Below are 22,500 nucleotides of genomic sequence, written 5' to 3' on the forward strand. Positions count from 1 at the left end.
TCATTTCACATGAATGAGCTCATAAAATGTAAGGCTCCTAACTTAAAATACTGTGGTTAAAATATACACACACTTACTTATTTGTTACATATAAATGCTATCAATCAAGAAAATATAAAAGTTGATCTTAGAAAAATTACCAATAAAGGAATCTAAAGACAGAATCTACTTTTAAAAGGTTAAGAGGCAATAATTGAGGTAGAAAGAATATAAGCTTGGAGTCATAAAAATTTTGATTTATTCAACAAATATCTAACTGTCCCTTGTCTTGAGTACTGTGATAGATCCTCATCATATAATTATAAAATGACATACACCTCCCACAGGAAAATTATATTTTAGGGGGTAGGTGATTTCACTGGAGTGTTACAGGTGCTATCCATCTGTCACCTACCAGCTTCTTCAAGGGCACAATATTTAACCTCCCTGGACCTTATTATTTTTCCTAATTTGTAAACTGGCAACAATATACCTACCTCTTAGGGTTGTGAAGAACACTTAGGGAGCACCAGACATGCATTAGCAGTTCAATTAGTTATAGCTTTCATTATTAGCCTTTCAAAAAGGTAATTTTTTAAAAAGGAGGTGGATAAGGAGGTCAATCACAGTCATTTGACCTATGAAGTAAGAACAAGGTCTACCTTCAAATTCCTCAGAGTAGTAACCTTCTGAGTAAGTCACTTAAAGGCAAAGTTTAATTTGAAAGAACTCAAAATTATAAATAAGGTCAATGTGCCTTTTATAAACAAGCAAAAAATAAATAAATAAATAAAAATAAAAGGAATATACTTTAAACAACAACAGTCTTCAGATTTCCTGTTTATATTCAACTGAATTGTTTGAAAAGCCCATTTTTTATTTTACATAGCTCTACATACCAAATTATTCTTCACATAATTTAAATGTATTTTAAATAGAAAATGATTTGTACTAATTTAAGAAAATCAAAAAGGTATATTACCTGATAAAACAGAACTGTAAATTTGGACATGCAATCTTCACAACAAAACTCTTCTAATTTGCCCTCCAATCGATTTTCTACCAAATTAGGGGATGTCTGTGAACAATAACTACACATCTTACAGTAGTTTCCCCATCGTTCTCCAAAATCACGGGCAGAGAGGAACTTGCAAACTGAGAACCAAAAGGGATGATAGAAAAAAACCATCAAATTTACATTAACTTGGAGGAGGTTAAGTGAGTTTTTACAGTCTCATATACCATTTCAACCTGAATCAATCTTTGCCTCTAGGTTAAAGGACAGTCTATAGTCACAAAACAAACTCATATCACCTTTCAAATATAGTCTAAATAATAGGCTACCTATATTCAAAACTATAAGTTTCTTAAGCCAAAAAGTAGTAGTTGCTTAAGTACCCTCTTTACTGATGAGTGCAAGAACAAAAACATCTCTGACATCACAGCTAAGCTCACAAAGAAATTTTCTAAACTCCATACTGATACCATTGATCCAATTATATTCCCAAAGTTTTTCTTTATTGAGAGTTATTATAACATTTAATAAGGATAGATGTTGAAGCAAATTAAGCATAAATTCAATCAAAAAGCCTCAAATTATACCTCAAAAAAATTGTGAATTAATAGTCCAACTCATCATAAATTACTTCATAAAAACTATGTTCTGTGGATAAAACTGAGTTTTTTTATGTACCTTCACTACAGAATGGCTTATCAACCCCTGAGAATCGCACAGTCTCCTTTATAATTTTCTGCAGTTTGCAGTAGTCACACATTGCCATGACTTTATTTTTCTTTTTGTAGTCATCAGAACAAGTCTTGCCACAAAACAGAAACATCTTTCCCTGGAAAGAAGGAATAGTCATTAAGATCTAACTATACAGTTACTTCATCTTTAAGAAATCCTCTTCCTTCTGATTTCAAAGCAAACTGGGTAATCATCAAAGATGAAAAGATGAAAATGTTTCTAATGGATAAGTTTATATTCAACCCCTTTTATGATCTCTCTTTACCTTGTAAAACAGAAGTTCCGGTTTTGTGGCAAACAGATGGTTACAGTGCTGACACTTGAGTTTTACAACTGTATGGGTGGAAGCAACTTGCTGGGATTGGGCAGCAACAGGCTGGACACTGGCTGCGACAGAGCCACTGATGTTGCTGGGGGAAACGGCAGAGGTGTTACCTCCTCCTTCTGACACTGCAGACCTGGAGGGCTGGCTTACAACCACTTGGCCCTGAGACAGGGGCACCACTGAAGAGTTTGTTCCTTTTGGTTTGTTAAATACATTCTGAACACAAATAAGGTAAAGATTTTATCAACTGAGTAATAACATAACTTGGTGATTTTCTTTTTCTCATTTTAATAAATAAATTCTCCAAACATTTTTTTAAAATTTATAAAGTAATTCACAGAAAGGGTTTAAATGGCAAACTTCGAGAATGGAAGGATTAAAACAGTCCAGAATAGAAAGACTGAGAAAGGTAACATTAAAAGGCTAAGGACTGAAATTCAGGCTTTCCACTGGTTATAATTCCAATAAATTAGGGCAGGCCTCTCTTTTCCCACCACGATACACACCACCTGCATTCCCGTCACCAACCACCTTCTGACGGCTATTAACACAGAGGCCAGAAAGAATAGTCTTTCTCTCTGGTACCAGGGACGTTGCATCAAGCATCTTCCCATCCTGGAGAATCATTAAACTCTACTCTTTCTCCATGTACTGCAGAGAATGAGGAGAAAATGGGACAAATAAACAGAGGCTTACAATTCCATGCCAGGAGTCATTTTTTTATATGGCTCAGGATAAGAGGAAGTGACATATCATCACATCGCCATATCATCTATCCAAACCCTATCATAGTTTCCATGCTTTTGAAAGGAATAAAGCCAAGGGAGAAAGTGGTATGGAAGGGCAGTTTAGGTGAGGACTTTGAAAAAGAAAGAAAGCATAACCTTGGCTCTGATATTTTGCATATAAAAACTCAAGGACCACAACTGAACAGAAATCTTTTTTCTAACAAAATTAAATTTCAAGTATGAATCTTCAGCAGTTAACACTTTTCCATAGACCAACCCTAAGAGAATTGCAGAGGCAAAAAACTACCTTAGATCATACCTGGAAAGCTACTACACAACTGGAGCTGCAGAAACTGTATATAGTTCCATTAGACATGGCTAGATGATACTGAGGGATTGCGGAGGTTTTACAACTATGACATGAAACCTGGACACCTTGGAAACAAAAAGTAAAAACCAATGAATAAGTGAAAGAAATCAACAAATGATCAAAAAATGTATTAGGAGAACAAAAAAAAAAAAACAACTCTATAATATACAAAACAAAAATCAAGGAACTTTACCATAACCTGTAAAGATAACTACAGTTAATCTCAATTAAGTCCAACTTATACAAAAATTACCATGGAACTCATAAGTGTTTTTTCTTTCTTTTCATATAGAAGACCACAAAGTAAATATCCCAATCAAGAAAAGCAGTGACAGCATTCAAAAAAGATAAACACATGCAATTTGCAGCAACATGGATGGCACTGGAAGGGATCATGCTCAGCGAAATAAGCCAAAAAGAAAAAGAAAAATACCGGATGGTCTCACTCATAGCAGGAATCTAGAAAACTTAAATAAGGGACCAGGAAAATGAATATAAGAAAGTGAAAATCAAAATCAACAAAAAAACTATGAACCAGAGACACTTTTTGGGGGGTGGGGGGGCGGGAGGGGAAGGATTGGGGTCAGAATGGGGCGTTTGCAATTGTATGGGGGAATATAAAAATAAAATTTAATATTTAAAAAAAAAAAAAAAGAAAAGCAGTGATAAAATATCTCCCCTTATTAGTCCTTAGAAACTAAATCAATGTTAGGATTTTATTTAACTATAGGGATAAATTTAGGTTTTTTTGTGTGGGCTTTTTTTTTTTTTAGTTTATATCAAAATCAGTTATATACCTCTTCAATAATTACCAAATGGTTAATTGGCCAAATTTAAACATTACCTGAAGAAGTAACTGTCTTAATTCTGTAAGCAGATAAGCAATTAATAGAACAGAAAAGCTCTGTTTTTCCTGAGTCATTTGTAGTCTCAACCATTTCAGCTGAAGGCCTCAATGATTTCCCCAAGGCATAAGGAGGAGTTTGGGCTGAATTCTATCAAGAAAACAAAATAACATTTAGCTATTTAGTACAATCATACATGTGTACATATTATTCAAGGAAAAAAACAAGAAAAGCTACCTAGAACCACTGGCTTTGCCTGAAATATTTGAGCATGACAATGAGATAACACCAAGTACAGACTTTTCTGAAAGTTGGGATATGGACAATTAAAAAATATGAACTCAGGAAAATTAATAACTACTCAAGTAGATATATTAGCAGCTATAATACACATTGAAAGTAATGACTTAAGTAGACACATTTTTCTTATAAATAATCAAAGAAGATCAGGTAATACATCCATCAAAGGCCATCCTCAATACATACTTGGCATTAATCTAAGAGAGTCTACCAACTTTAAGGTTACTCATCTGGTGAAACTCTTTAAATTATATAAATACCAATATTACTACTTACTGAGTGCTTACCATGTGCAAGGCCAACAACACAGTGAGGTACATAAAAAATGATATGAACAAAAAGTTTACATTCAAATTAACAAAAGGAAAAGTAAGGATTAAGCTTATTTCATCGGACTCCAAAGTCTAGGTCCTAACAACTACAGTATGCTGCCACTGATACAATATAAGTTTTCTCAATAAAAAATTATATGAGGAGCCTCCCTGGTGGCGCAAGGGGTTAAGCACCACACTATGAAGCGATCACAGCCTATGCAGCACGAGTTTGATCCCTGGCCGGCCAGGGAGCAACCCACATGGCAAAGCAGACCTCTCCTGTCTCGCCTGCTGCTTCCCTCAGCAGTGTGTTTCAGTCAGTCTACCTGTTCTGTTCCCCATTCTATCTCTGGTGAGTCCTCTACCCCCCACATCTCTGGCCTGTACCCCAACTCTTATATACGTATATAAATAAATCTTTAAAAAAAAAATTATATGAGGAAGTAAATGGTAAGAAAATATAAATTGTGAAATTTCACTACATAATCTTCCTGGTTAAAAGAAAAATATCATTTATGTAATTGATGGAGTATAAAATCAGTAACAAAATTAGGAATGGACTGACTTTTGGACCATACATGTGAAAAAAACCTGGATTCTCTTCCTATAACAGTAACCAGCTGCCAAAAGTGGCAACTCCCAGACACGGGATACTTTTCAAAGATGAATGTAAATTACCTACTATCCAGAGGAATTAAAAATTAATAAACCTGCTAACTGAAAAAAATGTTTATCATTTGTATCCTTTTCAAAATATACATATATAAACTATATATGTAAATTATCATTTATATCCTTTTAAGCAATAATTGACACATTAGTAACCATATGAATCCATTATTGATAAATAAAAATTTATTTATCAAGTATTCTAATAGCGCTTCCTTTAGACTAATTTTATAATTGTTTAACTCTTCATCATAATTTACAAAATGGCATTATCTTCACTATCAATATATCATGAAATATTTTCCACTAGTAGTAGATAATGAAATAACATTTATGAAGGAAACTAAAAAATGATGTAGTTCATTTATATTCCCTCTCCACCACAGTCAATTTACAACATCAGATTCTATTCTATTTTTCTGGAGGGGAAATCACACATTAGGTTCAGGATCAACTGATAGGAAGAGCTCATGCTTTTATTTATTTATTTATTTTTTAGAAGATTTATTTATCTATACAAGCACCGGGCACAGTCAGAAGCACGGGAGGGTGAGAGAATCCACCAGAGCCAGAGTGGGGAGCAAAACAGGCCGAAGAACCGAAGTACACTGCTGAGGAGAGCAGCGGGCGGCAGGAGAAGTCTGCGCGCCATGTGGGACCCTCGCTGGCGGCTAGGGATAGAACCGGCGCTGCAGAGGCTGCTGCGGGCAGCTTCACAGCCCAGCGCTCAACCGCTGCGCCACCAGGGGAGGCCGTCATGCTTTTATTTTGCATTTCATCCCTGTGCAGTCAATCAAGGTGTGAGTCTAACTACATGCAAGAGACTGATATTCATACCTGTTTATATGCTGTGACACTTGTTGAACTAAAAACCTTCTGGGAGTGGGAAGGACCAGAGCTACTATAGCAATAACTTCCACAGTTCTCACAACAGTTCATGGTAAGATTGTTGGTAGAGTGAAATTTTGAAAAACAGGCATCACTACAAAGACCATGTAGCACATTTTGATATTTAACTTCAAATCGAATCTAGGAAACAAAAACACATAAAAAATAAGCAGAGCCAGTTAAAAATCTCTGACCTTTCAGCAGAATCCCAATAAAAGTAAAATATAACTTACATCAGCATTCTTTTGACACATACTGCACTTAGTTGAAATGTTATGGGTATATATGGTAACAACAGGCTTTTTCTTTAGCTCATAAGAAGAAAGGCATGATTGGCTGCAGAAATATTTGCTAGGAGAGGAATTTTCAAATTGGGTTGTAATCACATCCTTTGGATTTAAAATGTCTCTAAAAAAATAAGAAAGGCAAAAATGAAATGTGCTCTTCATAATTGTAACTTCTTCTTCTTTGTGAGCTAAGATAACTAGATTTATTATGGACAGTTATAGTTTATTAGGGACAGAAAATGGCTGGCCCTGGATAAGGTATCTAGAAACCAGGGCTTGAAGATTAATTCTGTTACATATCAGCTGAGTGACAAGTGAGGCAATTACTGTCTCAATTTCTTCATGTATTAAATGGGGTTTATAATACCTAATTTATAGATGTGTTGAGGGAGAATTGTACTTAAAACATATTCAGCCAGAAGCTCATGACACAAACAGTGAGGCTTCCATTTCCAACCAAGTTTCATCCACTAAAACTAATGGAATAAATAGCCATCCCACAACTCCAGACCATAAAACACATGTTCTCTGACTAGCCAGTAGCTGCCACGAGTTAGAAACATGAATGAGACAGAGCAATTTTTTTTTTAATTTAAATACAAGGTCTGGGAAATAAATTACCAAAGATTTGAAAAAAATTAGCATGATATATAAAATTTAGCTACAACTTAAGAGATCAAAGAAACAGACAACAAAAGGACTACTAAGTCTTGGTATCAGAGAAAAGATGAAAACAAGAATGAGTCAGACTGCAAATAATTGAACAGTTATATGAGATTTTAGAGTCATTGAAGAGCTAATAATCACTGACAGTAAAAACAGAAGCTAAGTATTGTATTTCTTATGACAAGTATAAAAACTGAATGAGACAGTCATTAAAAACACTAGTGTAGGTCACAAAATAAAAAATGGTAATGGTAATAATACTATATACTGTACTATTTGCACACTGGGTAATTACTATGTGCCAGACATTGTTCCCTTTATTCAAATTATCCAATTTATCACAACAACTATGTGCTACATATTTCTATAATTTCCAATATACAGATGAGACCAAATCAGAAAGAGAAAATAGCTTGTCAAAGACATACAGCTGATAAGCAGTGAAGCCAGGACACAAAATCAGGCAGTTGGATTCTATAGTCTACACAGTTAATCACTCCACTATATACTGCCTCCCATCCTGTACCTTTAATATACAGAACTGTTCCATGGTAAACTATGAAAGAATAACAACAACAAAGTTTAATTTTCTAAAACTCACCTAACCTTAAAAATATGACAGTGAATCTCAGGAACCAAGTGGATATGCTTACACACAGATGAAGTATTAATTTTGAAAAGTGACTTTTCTACTAAAAACAGAATAAAGAATTTTATTTAATAAGGTAAATCTGCCAGTGGCATAATGTATATACAAATAAACCAATGAGAATGACTTTGTAATGAAAATCTGTGCACAAAAATATAAATGCATTCTAAACCTTAGGCATTCAAATGAATGTTACATTGTAACATTTATCTTAGAAAAGCCATATTTTTCCCAAGAGCGTGGTTCAAACATTTTTTCAAATTCCTCTTTTAACTCATAAGAATTAGAACAAACTTTTATTTCATAGTCAAATATCATGTTTGACAGTATGATTCAGTTTAATCTTCTACAAAAGTCAGATAAGGCATCAACTAATTTGGCAATTTGCAAAAATTATACCTATGCTAAAATAATAAACTTGTCACCAAATCTAGTCTAAAGAAATGTTTTAGAGCCTCTGAAGGTAATACCAAATCAAGCGATAAAAAAGCTTATTGAATACCACCACCACTGTGGTAAAGTCTTTGACAAGTGGGACTATTTTTAAGAGAATACATCTGGATATAAAAGTTGTGCTACTCATGCTATGTTCTTTAAATTTTCATTCATTTTCTTATTATTTGATATGTTGACAGGCTATCTAAAAACAGAAAATTAAATTTAATCTCACAGGTAAGTTTCATAAGTATGACACAAAAAGAGTCAAAGCAAGGTATTAGAAAAGCATGCTAGACAAAACTAAATTTGAATATTTAAGTATTTAAAAATTCCCCTTTCCTTTCAGTTGGACTTAGTTCTGTTTGGTAGAATCTACTTTTAGATACCTAAAGCCAACAGACCAAGCAGATAAAGAACTGTCATATATTTCCAAAGACAAACAAAATAGGAGCCTACAAATCATACAGTAATGATATGCAATAATAAATTAATAATATTAATTTTATTATTATAATAGGGTCCCACTCGCTAAGCATTTTCTGTGTGGTAGGCCCTGTGTTAGCACTCTCATTAAAATCCAAGGAAATAGATAATATTTATCAATGAAGAAACTGAAACTTACAAAAGTTACAAATCATGTCCAAAGTCGCAGAGCTAATAAGTGATAGAGAAATGATCTAAAAGCAAGCCCTTAACTTTTCCAACTCTAGATTAGTGACTAATGACAATGCCCTGGATTCATGGAATTAGACTACCACAGAAATAAGCTAAAAATGCCAAATTCCTCTCAAGTATACTAAGGTAGAGAAAAGCTCATATGATTTTGTGGCTGTATCACTCTCCTCTGCATCTATACATTACTATAAAGCAACCCCAACAAACATTCACAAAGTTTTTTAAAAAATAAACACATAATTTTTGTGGCCAGAGGTGTTTTTTTTTTTTTTGCTGTTGTTTTTAAAGAATTAAATAACTTTCATTTACTGTTATAAGAGTGATTTCATTTTATTCTATACTTGAAAAAATTTCAAGGTAACAAATGACTATACATGGTGGTTATCTACAATTGCAGGATAAATGAGTGGTTCTGCAAAGTTGACAAATGGCTTGTTACTTCCTTCCAGAGTAAAATTTAAAATAAAAGCGATAGAAAAACTGATTTAGGCAATACTTTCTCAAAATTTCTCCATTAGCTAAAAAGCTATTCCCACAGGAATGTGTTAAGGTAGCAATAGCATGTCTGAATTGAACTACATACACACTAAAGTAGTAAAGTAAAAGGATTGTAATTAAGAATTTTATACTTCAAGCAGTTTGTGCAGGTTTTCTTGGGAAGAGGTGGTAGGTAGACTGGTGAAGAATATCCAGTGATGCATCGCGTGGAACAAAAGAGCTGAGTGGATCCTGTCTTATGATAAGCAGTTTGTCCCTTATAAAGCATTTTTTTACAACCAGTACAAAAAACCTGAATAGCCACAGCCGGAACTGAAGGAACCAATATATTTGGAGCAGATGAGGCAACAGAAAACTGAAAGCCAGGAGTCAACTGCTGGGCTATAAAAGCAAAAAGTAAGAGGAAAAAAAAACCAGTATTAGTATCAACAGGAACGCATGCATGCTCTTATTTCTTAAGACAAATCCCCTCAATCTGAAGTACAATATTAACGAGATAATAAATACTCCAAAACTGGAGGTTTCAAACTTTATAACCATAGTGAGAACTATATTCCACAATATAAACCACGACATGCACACATACATATGTGTGTTTTTTTAATAACTAAAACAGTAGTTTCATGAAATGTCTCCTTATTATATGCACCACACTCTGATCCCTTATTCAATGCCACTTTAAAAATGCTCATAAAGCCCAAACTACCCACCCCTCAAATAGTGTTGCTATATTTAAAAGAAGAGAAAGACAAGAGATGCTACTTTCTTCAATTCTATTCTTCAAAACATAACAAATATTAACTGCACTGAACTTATGCAGTTCTATTTCTTACCAAGAGGACTCTCACTGACTGAAAACACAGCACTAATTTTCAGTTCACTTTCTTGAGGTTTTGGTATTTGGGTGTGTCCATATTCCTTAAATAAAGAAAGGGAAATGATTACAGTATATCCAAGTACTCTAGAAAATCAAGCAAAAATAATTGTCATACTCATCTCTTCTAATTCTAATGATAATCATCTCTAGAAATACCTGAAAAGTCAAAATTTACAAGTTTTTAGACAAGATTTAATCTTTATAAAGAGGACCTCTCACAAATGGAGAATATTTTATAACATATGCTTTTCAAATATAATCTTAACACATAGCAGTAATATACAGCTTTTAAAAGGCTGGGTTTAAGACACACAGACCAATGGAATCAAGTAGAAAATCCATAAATAAACCCACATATTTATAGACAACTAATCTTTGACAAGGATTCAAAGAATATGCAATTGAACAAGGACAGTTTATTCAATAAATGGTGCTAGGAAAACTAGACTGCTACATGCAAAAAAATGAAGCTAGACTACTACCTCACACCATGCATAAAAACTAATTCAAAATGGATTAAAGACTTGGATATAAGACATGAAACTGTAAAATATATGAAAGAAAATATAGACAAAACACTACATTACATACATCTCAGCAACATCTTTAAAGACATATCCCCCAAAGCAAAAAAAAAAAAAAAGTGAAGGAAAAGATGAATAGCTGGGACTACATCAAATTCAAAAGCTTCTGCACAGCAAGAGACATTAACCAAAACAAAGAGATACCATACGGAATGGGAAAAAATTTTTGCACACAATACAACTAAGGGACTGATCACAAAGATCTACAAAGAGCTCATACAACTCAACAAAAACAAAGTAAACAATCCAGTCAAAAAATGGGAAGAAGAGCTAAAAAGATACTTCTCCAAAAAGGAAATGCAAATGGCTAATAGGTATATGAAAAAATGTTCAACATCACTTGTAATCAGGGAAATGCAAATCAAAACCACAATGAGACACCACCATACACCAGTGAGAATGGCACATATTTAAATAACAGGAAACAACAAAGGTTGGCAAGGATGTGGAGAAAAAGGAGCTCTCCTACAGGGCTGGTGGGAACGCAAACTGGTCCAACCACTATGGAAAGCTGTGTGGAGGTTCCTCAAACTACTAAATATGGAACTTCCATATGACCCAGCAATTCCACTCCTGGGAATCTACCCAAAGGACACAAAAACATTAATTCAAAAGGATACCTGCACCCCTATGTTCATCGCAGCACTATTTATAATAAGTAAGGCATGGAAACAACTTAAATGCCCAAAAACAGATGACTGGATCAAGAAGATGTGGTGTATATATACACAATGGATACTATTCAGCAATCAAGAAAGATAAGCTCATGCCATTCACAGCAACATGAATGGAGCTGGAAGGGATTATGCTCAGTAAAATAAGCAAGAAGGAAAAAGCAAAATATTGGATGGTTTCGCTCACAGGAGGAATGTAGGGGAACCAAATAAGGGATCAGGAAAAAAAACAATTACAATAAATCAAAAAACAAAATTAATAGGCAACTATTATTCAGAGACACTCTGCAAGGGAGGAGAGAAGGATCAAAACAGGGGTGGGAATCTGTTCTTACACAACGGACTATGGTGATGGTACATTGGTGAATTGGTGATGGGAATTTGTGGGGACTACACCTGAAAAGAGAAAGCATGCACTGTACAAAAAGGAAGAACAATGTAAAATATATATAAATTTTTTTTAACGGCTAGGTTTATAAGGGAGCAATAATTGAAATTAACTCTGAATGACTGAGTTTGGATCAAATTAGTAATTTTAGCCAACAGCTGTCATATCTATTAATGGCAGAAAATGCAGAAGTGTTTCAGAGAAATCTGCTCATTACACATAAAATATATCAAAACCTAAATAAATTCTTCACACACCCCTTAAAATACTTTAAAATTAAATTTAACTTTAAAATACATACACCAGTGCCTCCCTGGTAGCCTAGAGATCTGTTTAAGTAACAGCACTATTACCACTATGGCCTGAGTTCTATTCCAGCCAGAGAGCTGTCCCACATATGGTGTATGTGGGACACCATATGTCTCTCCTGTCTCATCCACTGCTCCCCTTTACAGTGTATTCTAGTAAATCTGCCTGTTCTGCTCCCTACTCTTATCCATGATGAATCCTTTCACCTCCCACACTTGTGGCCTACACCCCAGTTCTTCCAAAAATATTTTAAAATTTATACACCTATCTTGAGAAAGACTGTCCCTTATTCTGAGATCACAACAAATCCCACTTTATTTATTTATTTATTTATTTTGGTGTTAAAACAGCCTGACATGTTTCAAAATAGAGAGGTTTTATAAATGGTCTTACTATTAAACAAGGGTAATAAGAACTGGTAATAATTTCCCTATATTTAGCAAAGCAAATGACTGATATATCAGTTGTCAAAGTTGTTTTTGAAATTTCTTTGGGCTATTAAATGCCAAAGACTAGGAAACACTGCATTCTTTTACCACATTTCATCATGTACATTATGGCACCAAACACGCTACTGCCAATACTGTAGGCCTATTACACCTTCTTTATAGATGAGGAAAGTGAAGTTTAGAGCTAGTCAGTAACTTGTGCAAGGTCACAAAGACACTAAGTGCACAGACTGGAATCAAATCTCTGAAGTGAACCCAGTGCTATCTCATGCATACAAATACAACATAATAATTACTCTAATGAAAGCAAACCCAAGCCTCTAACTTGAATTAAGTTCCCCTGTTGTTGGTCCCACCCATCTCCTTTCACTCATGGCACTGGTCATAATACATCATTTCATACTTATCTGGGTGGTAACTTGTTTAATATCTAACACCATGGGTTCTGACAGCAGACAGAAACAGACATGATCTTGACTCTTAAATAAGTTATGTAATTTTAGTTTTTTATTTCCTTACCTATAAAGTAAAGCTAATATTATCTAGCCTATGGGTTGTTATGGGGAGCAGGGGGCAAATGATTTAATACAAATAACGTATGGGGCATGATGTCTCTTACAGTTAGCCAAAAGCTAAATATTATATGCACACAAAAATGCTAGCTCTTACCATTTTCATAAATATGCCATTTCATAAATATTTATTAAATGAATAGATCCAAGTCCATTCAATTCAAAATTCAAGTCCATTCAATTCAAAGTGGATATTCTTAAACATAATACTTAAACAACAATAGTTATCTATTGGCACTTGCTAAAAGAGGAAAGTTAAAAGTATCCAAATACATTTTCAACTTACAAAAAGAACACTTAATATTAAATAAAAAATTATTTTGTTGTTTTAATCTTTGGGTTCAATTGATTTGTTATCTTTCTTTTTTCAATTTCATTAATTTCTGTAGTAATTAAGAAGTGCCTTGCATAATTTCTATTTTTTTTTAATTTCCACTAGTCTCTATTTTATTGATTTCTACTATGATTAGCAAAACTACACTGTATGATTTCAATTGTTTTAAATTTGGTGGGTTTATTTTTTGGTGTAGGATATAGTAAAGTAGCTGAATGTTCCACCTGCACTTGAAATGAATTTGTATTCTGCTGCTTCTGGGTCAAATGTTAAATGGATATAATTATCTAGTTATCTGGCAAAAAAAAAGTATTTGCTTTATCACTGAATTACTATATTTTTCTAATATGCTTATGACATTTCCCCAGACAATTTACATCACAAATGTTGGAAACCTTATCACTCACAAGTACCAACCCCACATGTGATATTTCAATTTCACTAAGGAAAAAAAGCATTAAGAACTCCCTCATCATGCCAGTTCTTCCCCCATCATATCTACAACTTGATCAGCAAAGAGTCCGCCTATCTTGCAGGAAAATGCAATCTGCTTAGCCACGACTAAAAAGAGTGCTTGCATTCACAAGCCCTTTCCCACGCCACTCATTTATTTCAGCACTTCATAACTATCTTTGCATATCTTTAGCCTCTCTCCACCTTTATCTTAATATCCTCCTTTCAGTTTATAAGGAACCTGTTCCATTAGGAACTGCCCTTGATAAGCAATCTTTGACACTCTCATCTCTTTTCAAGCAAACTTAGAAGGTACTCTGTTCTTTATTTCCTCACTTTCCCTTCTTGAACCCACACAACTAAAACTGTTCTAAGATAATCAATCATCTCACAATTGCCTAATCCAATAAACAGTTTTAGGCTTCATCTTACTTGTCACTCTGATACATCTAACACCATCGATGATACATCGATGATACATTCATTGTCTTCTGGTTCTATTATTTCAATTCATTACATTCATTTTTAGTGCCCTTGACTAACTTTCTTATATAGTCACCCCTAAAGCCAATGGTTGCTAAATTCAATGGCATCAGAACTCCCTGGGGGTCTTGTTAAAACAGACTGTTGGGCTTCAGTCCCAGACTTTCTGATTTGGTAAGTGTGGAGAAGGGCTGAATAAACACAGTTCTATTCAGTTCCCAGGTAAAAACGGAGGTTGCTGATGGGGGCACTACTTTGAAGCCACTCTGAAACCCTACATTAATCCAGTTCCCAGCTTTCTATCCTGAAGTAGAGCCTCCTAGCCTAGTTCCAAAGGGCTTCCCAATAAGTACTTTTCTCTCTCATTCCCATACCTTACTCCCTTTACACTATCTCTTTTCTTGACAAGAAACCTGATCTTTTCATCTTTGTCGCTTTTGTGAATACAAAATAGCTAACACAACTTAGCACCCTGGTTATAACACAACTTAGCACCCTGGTTAAGAGTTTGGGTTCAAGTCCTAGTTCAACTCTCTACTAATTGTGTAACCTTTAATAAGTTACTATCTCCATCTCAGCTTCCATCTGTAAAATGGGAATACTAACACTGCTTAACTTTTAGGTTGTGATCATCAAATGGATTCTTTAAGTAAACTGCTTATAACAATGTTCAAAAGTGCTATGGATTATAGTAAGCAGGAATAAAAACTCGATGAACGAGAGTTCAACTATAACTTCAATATCCACAACAGACTTTTACCATATGAGAAAATATTTAACACTTTAAACATTTAAAAATTATGTCTCCTATTTTCCAATATCCAAATATAATATGGAAAATAGCACATCCTATTTGCTCAATAGGCTTTTTTAAATCATAGCTCATACTCTCAATTATGAAAAAGCATATATGAACCAAAAATTGCTGAGAAAGCCCATAGAGACTTAAATTTACAATGTAAGCTATTTTTATTTTCAGAAAGAATATTTAATTGACTCATAACACAATGTCTGCTAAATTTATATACTACCGGTGAGGTATAATGAAAGAAGTATTAGATGTGGAATTTAAAAACTGGTTTTGCATTCCAGTTTTGCCATTGGACCTTCATGTAGTCACTTGTTCTTCAGGCTCAGTTTCCTCATCTATGAAACAAAGGCTTTTATTCCAATTCTTGAGCATGTACTTTGTGCCAGTCATTGTGCCAGGAACTGAGAATTCAGACCAGACTTTGAACAAAAACAAAATTCATTGGTCTCCGGATGTCACAATAAATGTGAAAGTACTACACAATAAAAGAAAATAGAGAGAAGGCTAACTCTGAGTGACAGTTATATTACATCTTGAGAGGAGAAAACTTTTGCCAAGTTATCTTGTTCAGAGTATCACATACAAAAGTGGCATATGCAATGCAAAGGAAATAAAACTCAACAGACCATATATTTGAATAAAATGCAAATAGACTACAGGTACATAGATTAGAAGAGGTGAGAAGGATGACTAACTATACAGAAGAGACAAACAAAGGCCTAAACATAGTTTGGATGTCACACCAAAAAGTTTATGAGGGGCAAGGTCTTTAAAGGCAGTGATGTCATCAGATCTATAAAGAATATAATGGCATCAGTATACAGTGTTTTGATAGGGTATGTGACTGAAGAAGAAAAGCAGGAAACTGCTGTAAAAGTGAAAATAAGGAATGATGAGAGAAGAAAAGGAAGACAGGGTAAAAAAAATACTTTAAAAGACAGAAATCACAAAACATGGCAAACAAATGGTTACTTTTGACAGAGGAAGAATTTTCCATCATGAGGGAAAGTAACTGTCATTCCCCCCTCTCCATCCCCCATTCTGTAGAAACACTTCAGTACACCTCTCAGCACAGCACTCTATGAAGAAATGGAGTTGATGAGTAAGACAAAATGTATTTGGCATCCCTGCCCTAAAATGATACTACCTTTGATATGGTCTGAGAAATAAAATATTGTCTTTATTATTTATCATTCATATTTTTCATACTATTGTTTTGCTTATGCAATAAAGTAAATGCTACCACATATAAACCAAAAGAATTATCAAAAGAGAAAAAAAAATTATTTTCTGCCAAAGCAACTACCAGGTTACACGATCAACTAACAGTGATTCCACAGATTGCCAAGCTGGGTTCCAAATGAGCACTGCACATTTATCTCATTTGCCCACTTAAAACCCTACAATGAGTTCCCTTTGCTCTTGGCAAAATTCATCACAACGTCCTGCCTCAAACTACCTACAGAGCCTTATAAGTTGAATAGTGTAGGCCCTGGATTTGAATCCAGTCTTTGCCACTAAAGATCAGTGGGGTTTGTGGTAAATGGCTTGACCTCTTCATACTGTGGTGTCCTTATCTGTAGAGTGGAAATAATATGATTGTGAGAATGGTGTCTGACACAATCTAAGCACATACAAGTATTAAAAATAATAAGATAACATTGATAATGTCACATTATGATATATAAATTGCACATTAAAATTATGTATTATTGTTGTTACCATCATCATTTTCACCATTTTTATATCTATTCCAGGCCCACTGGTCTTGCAGTTCTTCAAAAGCCATGCACCTTTCCAACTCAGTGCTTTCTTATATGCAAATGTCTCTGTCCAGAACATTCACCTCTGTACCTTTGCCTAGTCAATTCAATTCATTCTTCACAATGCAGCTTACAGAGATTCCTTTAGGGAAGCTTTCCCTTGCTTAGCTTTCCCACAGTCTACCCAGCTCCCTCTTCAAAACTGGTCAGATCCCTCATCTTAGGTTTTTCTTCCAGACCACTTGTCCCTTTTTCTATATATTATATATATATATGTAATACATATACTATTTAACCAATTACTTGTGTAATATCTCCCTTGCTTGATAACTTGTAAGCTCTACCAGGAGAGAGACTAAGTTGACTGTGCTTACTCCTACATTCCCAGAGCCTCAGACACAAGAGAAAATACTACCAGATACAAGGTATCAAGACACTTTTACAAAAAGAAATACACAGAAACCAAGTCTTTTTTTACTGGGGGGAGGGATTATTTAATAATCTAACTGGGGGGGGGGGCGGGAACCAGTTTCCTCCAAACTGCCTAACTAAAAATTTCAGCTCATCAGATAGAAAAGAAGGAACAGAAAATTTCTTTAAGTAAAGATGAAATGCTTACTTGAGCATTATCCGGTTCTTCTTTAATTTTGTCCAGAAGCCCCTGCTGCGGTGCCATTGCTCTGCCACATTCACCATCCAAGGGTTCTTTCATTCTAATTTTTTATGTAAAGGAAATACTCAGTCTAAAACTAAAGATTTTCTTCACGATAATGGCTAGCTGGACTCCTAAAACACAACATAAAGGATTGGTAATCAGGTTTCCTTCCCCCCCCCGCCCCCCACGTTTGTCTACAAAGCTTTATGTTGAGCGCAGGCATTAGGTCTGCTTATTTTAAAAACAACTCTTCTGGGGCCATGACCATTCTCCCTTCTTCCTGTCCTCTGCTTCCTTAGCAGCTATCTTCACTTAAGAAAAGTCTTCCGGTAGTAGCTCCCACTTCCCCAATAGCTTTAAAACACACTCTGGTCTTTTACATATTGAAATTCATTAACGGAATTAGACTGGCAGACTTGGGGGAAAGTCACCAAGCTAGAAGAAAGGATTCAAACACTTTCACTCCATGAGAACGAGTACTTGTAAGCCCACCTCAATTTTTATTTTTCATATTGAGGCACACCAAGCTCCCCATCCCTACTCCTAACAGCCTTCACTGGAGGCGTTTATAGGACCCTATTTCTTAGCCTATAGATAGATCAGGGCCAAAGATGCCATCAAGAGTGAGCCACAGGGACGCCTGCTCCTTTCAGGCACTTTTCAGGTTTAGGAAATTGGGGGTGGGGGGTGAGGAGTAGGGGGGTCGGTCGTGCCCAGGAATAAACCCCTCTGAGCTCTGCTTCACAGTAGCCTTCCTGTAAACAAGAAACTCAATTAGGTATTTAGCAGACTTCCCCCCCAGTAAGAGTAAACGTACTAAAAGGGACATAGTAAACCCGAACCACGAAAGCAGCTCCCTAAAGTTGTCTTCATCCACATAATGAACCCAGGCATGGGAGCAGGTAACTGGTTTAAAATCCCCGGTGGAAGAAGGTAACTTCTGGCCGCCTGCCCCAGGTGCAGCACTCTACGGGCGCTCCTTCCTCCAGCATCGCCTGTGCTCCAAAAGTCTCGTCCCCAACAAATCCGCGGCCGTCACCTAGTAGCATGCAGCAACGCTGCAGCGGAGCACTAGCACGCGAAGCACGGACGCCTACCGGCGCGTCACTGCGGGGAGACCAGCGGGGAGACCAGCACCCCGTCAGCAGCCGCCGCACAGCCTGCCGGGCGCGCTCCCGCCCCCGCCCGCCTCGTCACGTGCGCCGGCCCTGCCCGGCCCCTCCTGCTGTCGCCTGCGGCGCTCACCTTCCGGCCCCTTCCTACCACCTGGAACCCACCTAATGGGACAGAGGGGACGCGACCCAAGACCCCTGCGGCAGGGAAAGGATTATTTGCTCTTAGGGGGATTCTTCGGCCTGATCCAACCCAACACCACTCGGGCAACCATACGCATGCGCAACCCTTGTCTCCGCCCTCTTCTCCCGTCATGCTCCGCAAGAGCTGAGTGGAGCTTCCCAGAATTCCTCTTTCCTCAATTATGGCTGCCTTCTTAAAGAGACCGAGACCCAATTGTGAAAAGGTAGAGGAAAGGGCTGAGGGTAGTGGAGAGCCAAGGGCACGAGAAAAGCTTTTAGGGGCTTTACGCTGTTATGGGGGAAAGGGGGTGATCTTGTTTATGTAAGTGTACTCAACCGCTATATTTAAGACTACAGAACAAGAACCAAAAGTAGATTTAAATAGGGAGTGAGGAAAAGGAGAGCCAAGCGAGGGGAGAAGAACAGTTAGTGGCTAGCGGGTGGCAGGGGCCCTCTGTCCTACCAGCAGGTAACATCAGCTGACCAGAGCAGTGTGCGATATATGAAGCCAACAGAGGCCCAACAAACCACTCTCAGCCGTTTTAAGGTGCATGTGACAGCTCTGCCCCGCCCCTAGTTCCCAGCAGCCCCTGTTTTAAGGAGTCAAGTGGGTGGAGTCTGGAAAGCTCCACTTGTTACCACCGAGTTGGCTGTGAGCGCCCCCCATTGGCTGGGAGGTTCTCCTCACTATTCCTTTTCTAGATGTGGCTGTGATTGTCCTGCTTATTTCCATAATGCAATTTTGCAGAAAGGTGGCCTGCAGCGCTCACCTTCTGGCCCCTTCCTGCCACCTGGGACACACCTAATGGGACAGAGGGGATGCGTCCCAAGACCCCTACGGCAAGGAAAGGATTATTTGCCTTTCACGATATTTTCACGATAATTAATAACTGACATTCACTAAGTGAAGTGCTTTTAAGGACTTGACATGCATTCATTCCACTTCTTTTTTTTTAAAATGTGATTTTTAATAATATAAGTACAAAATTTTATTTCTTTATACAACTGTAATGGGATTTGGACCAAACCGCTAGGATTTATTTAAAAAAACAAAACAATACAATGATATAAAAACTGCAAGGTCTGAATCCAAGGTTTTTCTTAGAGTAAGTACCAAATACCACAAGGTGCAGGTTATCATACAAATGTGTACAAATTTTAAATACAAATACAATAGGGTTGGATTTCAAAGGAAAACAACAAAAAGCAGGTCCTCATCAGGATTGCATTAGTGGATACAAGTGACAATGGTTGAGTCCATGTCTTCAAGGCCCCTCCTTGATACCCTGTGTCAAACAGGAAACTTTCACGGGGAACACTTACTTCTGACCACAACTTCAAGAGGTACAAGTTTTTATCTCAGAGATAAAAACAAGATTAATTGTTCAATATAAAGATTTATTATTTTTTTATTCAACATTGTTTGGATTTATGAGGCTGTCATTTGCTCATTTTGATAACTATATAGTATTCCGTGCTAAGAATATGCTATAATTTAACCATTTGCTGTTGGTGCACATTTGAGTTTCAAATTATTGGCTTTCAGGAGTAATGCTGCTATGAACATTCTTGTCTTTTGTGGCATATATGCTAGGTTGATACTTAGCGGTGAGACTGTTTGTTACATATATGAAAAGTTGCAGTGCATAGGAGAGCTGCATTTGCCCCCATATCCGTGCTTATCACTGCACATCTTTTTAATCCCATTGTGGTGGGATTCATAGATGTTTTAAATGGGATTTTCCAGATTACAAATAAGGTTAACTCCATTTTTATGTTTTCAGTTATATGGATATCCTTTTACATGAAGTGCCTGTTCAATTATCTTCCCCATGTTTGTATTGGATTGTCTGTCATTTTCATATATATTATGGATGACTTTTATTGAATATTAGTGTCTTTTGAGGAAAATGAAGATCTTTATACTTAGTGTTTCTTGTATCCAGTTAAGAAATATTTTCCTACCAATTAATTTCCAGAAGTGTTATTACTTTGTCTTTCTCATTTAGATTGACAAGCCACCTGAAATTGAGGTTTGTACATAGTGTGAGGTAAGTCAGGTTTCATTTTTTCCATGTTAATGTTAAACTACTTAAGCACTATTTTTAATAGTCTGTCCTTTCCCCAGCTGCTCTGTATTTCTCTCTTTATCATATATAAGTTCTCTTTAAATGCATGGGTTTAGTCTTTTTGTCTATGTATTCTATTCTTTTTAATATCACACTATTAATTTCCATAGTTTTATAATAAAGCTTGAAAAAAATTTCCGTCCTACCTCCACTCTTCAAAATCACCTTAAATGTTTTTGGTCCTTAGTCATGTACATTTTAGAACCAGCTTGTCACTTGTGGCAACAATTTCCTTATAAAAATTTTAAAAAGATTTATTTATGCATACAAGAACTGGGGTGTAGGCCCGAGGTGTGGGGTGGGGGTGAGAGGATTCACCAGAGATAGAGTGGGGAGCAGAACAGGCATATCTACTGAAATACACTGCTGAGGGCAACAGTAGGCAAGACAGAAGAGTTATGCTGTGCCATGTGGGTTAGCAACAATTTACCTGTGGAATTTGTTGCCCTTATCTCTGGTGCCTTCCTTATTCCTCCCAGGCTTTTCCTATTCTATTGTGACCCTAGAAACTATCCGCTTGCCCTATGACTCATTATGACTTTACGACTAGCACAATTATTTGACTGTACACTTCTTCAGGTGTTTAAAAGTGTAATTTGTTAAAATTACAGCATTTAAAATACACCATGACTTTTGCCATTGTTTTGCGATTATTTTAATATGCTGAGCCCCCTAAAATGGAAGAAGCCTGAAGCCCTTACCTCTGCGGGATAATTCCTTTTACTAGGAATTTACTATGTCCCTGGCATTATACTAATATTGTCTTTCTTGTCTTTTTAAGGCTACGATGTACTACTCTATAGCAATTATACCATTTAAAGCATTTAAAGGACAAAGGATTCACATCATTTGCCAATAAAGCCATCTCCCCAATCTAGAACATCTAATTGCCCTATCCTTTAAGGGTCCAAATTTGGCTACCCTGTCGATTGGCTTCAAAGGTTAATCACCCCTAAGAGACACACCCCCCAACACACGCCCCCTGACCTACCCCTAACCCAAGTCACCCTTTCCAAAGCTGGCAACCAGGACCCAGGCGGGCCGGTGGTGCTGCGCATGCTCAGGCGCACAGCACGGCGGGAAAGGGGCGGGGCCTGCGAGACCGTTTAGCGCCGAAGTTCCTGTGAGAAGTGTCGCTTGGGTTGCGTCCATGAGAGAAATTAGTAAGCCTACTTCAGCGGCGTGATTTTGGTCTATTTTCTCTGTATCTCAGCGGAGAGGGCCGGAGAGTGTTCGCCCGTCGTAGGGAGGAAGCAGTGTCCGGTCGGGCCTGGGTTCTAAAGACCCGGCGCCGCGTGCGGATTCCGCCATGTGAGGGTCGGGAGCTCGGGTCAGGCCGCCGGATG

General features: G+C 36.7%; 2 protein-coding genes across 13 annotated transcripts in view; one reads left to right on the forward strand and one right to left on the reverse strand.

The window, feature by feature from the left end:
• ZMYM6 (zinc finger MYM-type containing 6) overlaps positions 1-19,594 on the reverse strand; it is a 35,712-nt gene extending 16,118 nt beyond the window's left edge. For 2 of the 11 annotated variants that reach the window (XM_037500052.2, XM_037500053.2), the window contains exons 1-12: positions 19,489-19,593; positions 18,548-18,837; positions 17,695-17,861; positions 10,212-10,296; positions 9,510-9,759; positions 6,399-6,573; positions 6,115-6,306; positions 3,994-4,144; positions 3,099-3,214; positions 1,992-2,267; positions 1,673-1,823; positions 962-1,134 (exon numbers count right to left, since the gene is read on the reverse strand). In XM_037500052.2, the coding sequence (XP_037355949.1) occupies positions 962-1,134; positions 1,673-1,823; positions 1,992-2,267; positions 3,099-3,214; positions 3,994-4,144; positions 6,115-6,306; positions 6,399-6,573; positions 9,510-9,759; positions 10,212-10,296; positions 17,695-17,787 (1,662 nt within the window). In that variant the 5' untranslated portion in view covers positions 17,788-17,861; positions 18,548-18,837; positions 19,489-19,593. The other 9 variants (XM_037500051.2, XM_037500041.2, XM_037500045.2 and 6 more) reach the window with 8 other exon arrangements.
• The window catches only part of ZMYM1 (zinc finger MYM-type containing 1), a 30,717-nt gene continuing 27,411 nt past the window's right edge, over positions 19,195-22,500 (forward strand). Inside the window, exons 1-2 of one of the 2 annotated variants that reach the window (XM_037500057.2) lie at positions 19,195-19,249; positions 21,035-21,076. The gene's annotated coding sequence lies outside the window, so the exon portion shown is untranslated. Of the gene's footprint in view, positions 19,250-21,034; positions 21,077-22,238; positions 22,318-22,500 lie in introns of those variants that run through there. The other variant, XM_037500056.2, reaches the window with a different exon arrangement.

The sequence above is a fragment of the Talpa occidentalis genome, unplaced genomic scaffold, assembly GCF_014898055.3.
Source record: "Talpa occidentalis isolate TD23 unplaced genomic scaffold, MPIMG_talOcc4v2.1 talOcc4.9, whole genome shotgun sequence".
NCBI classification, from domain to species: domain Eukaryota; kingdom Metazoa; phylum Chordata; class Mammalia; order Eulipotyphla; family Talpidae; genus Talpa; species Talpa occidentalis.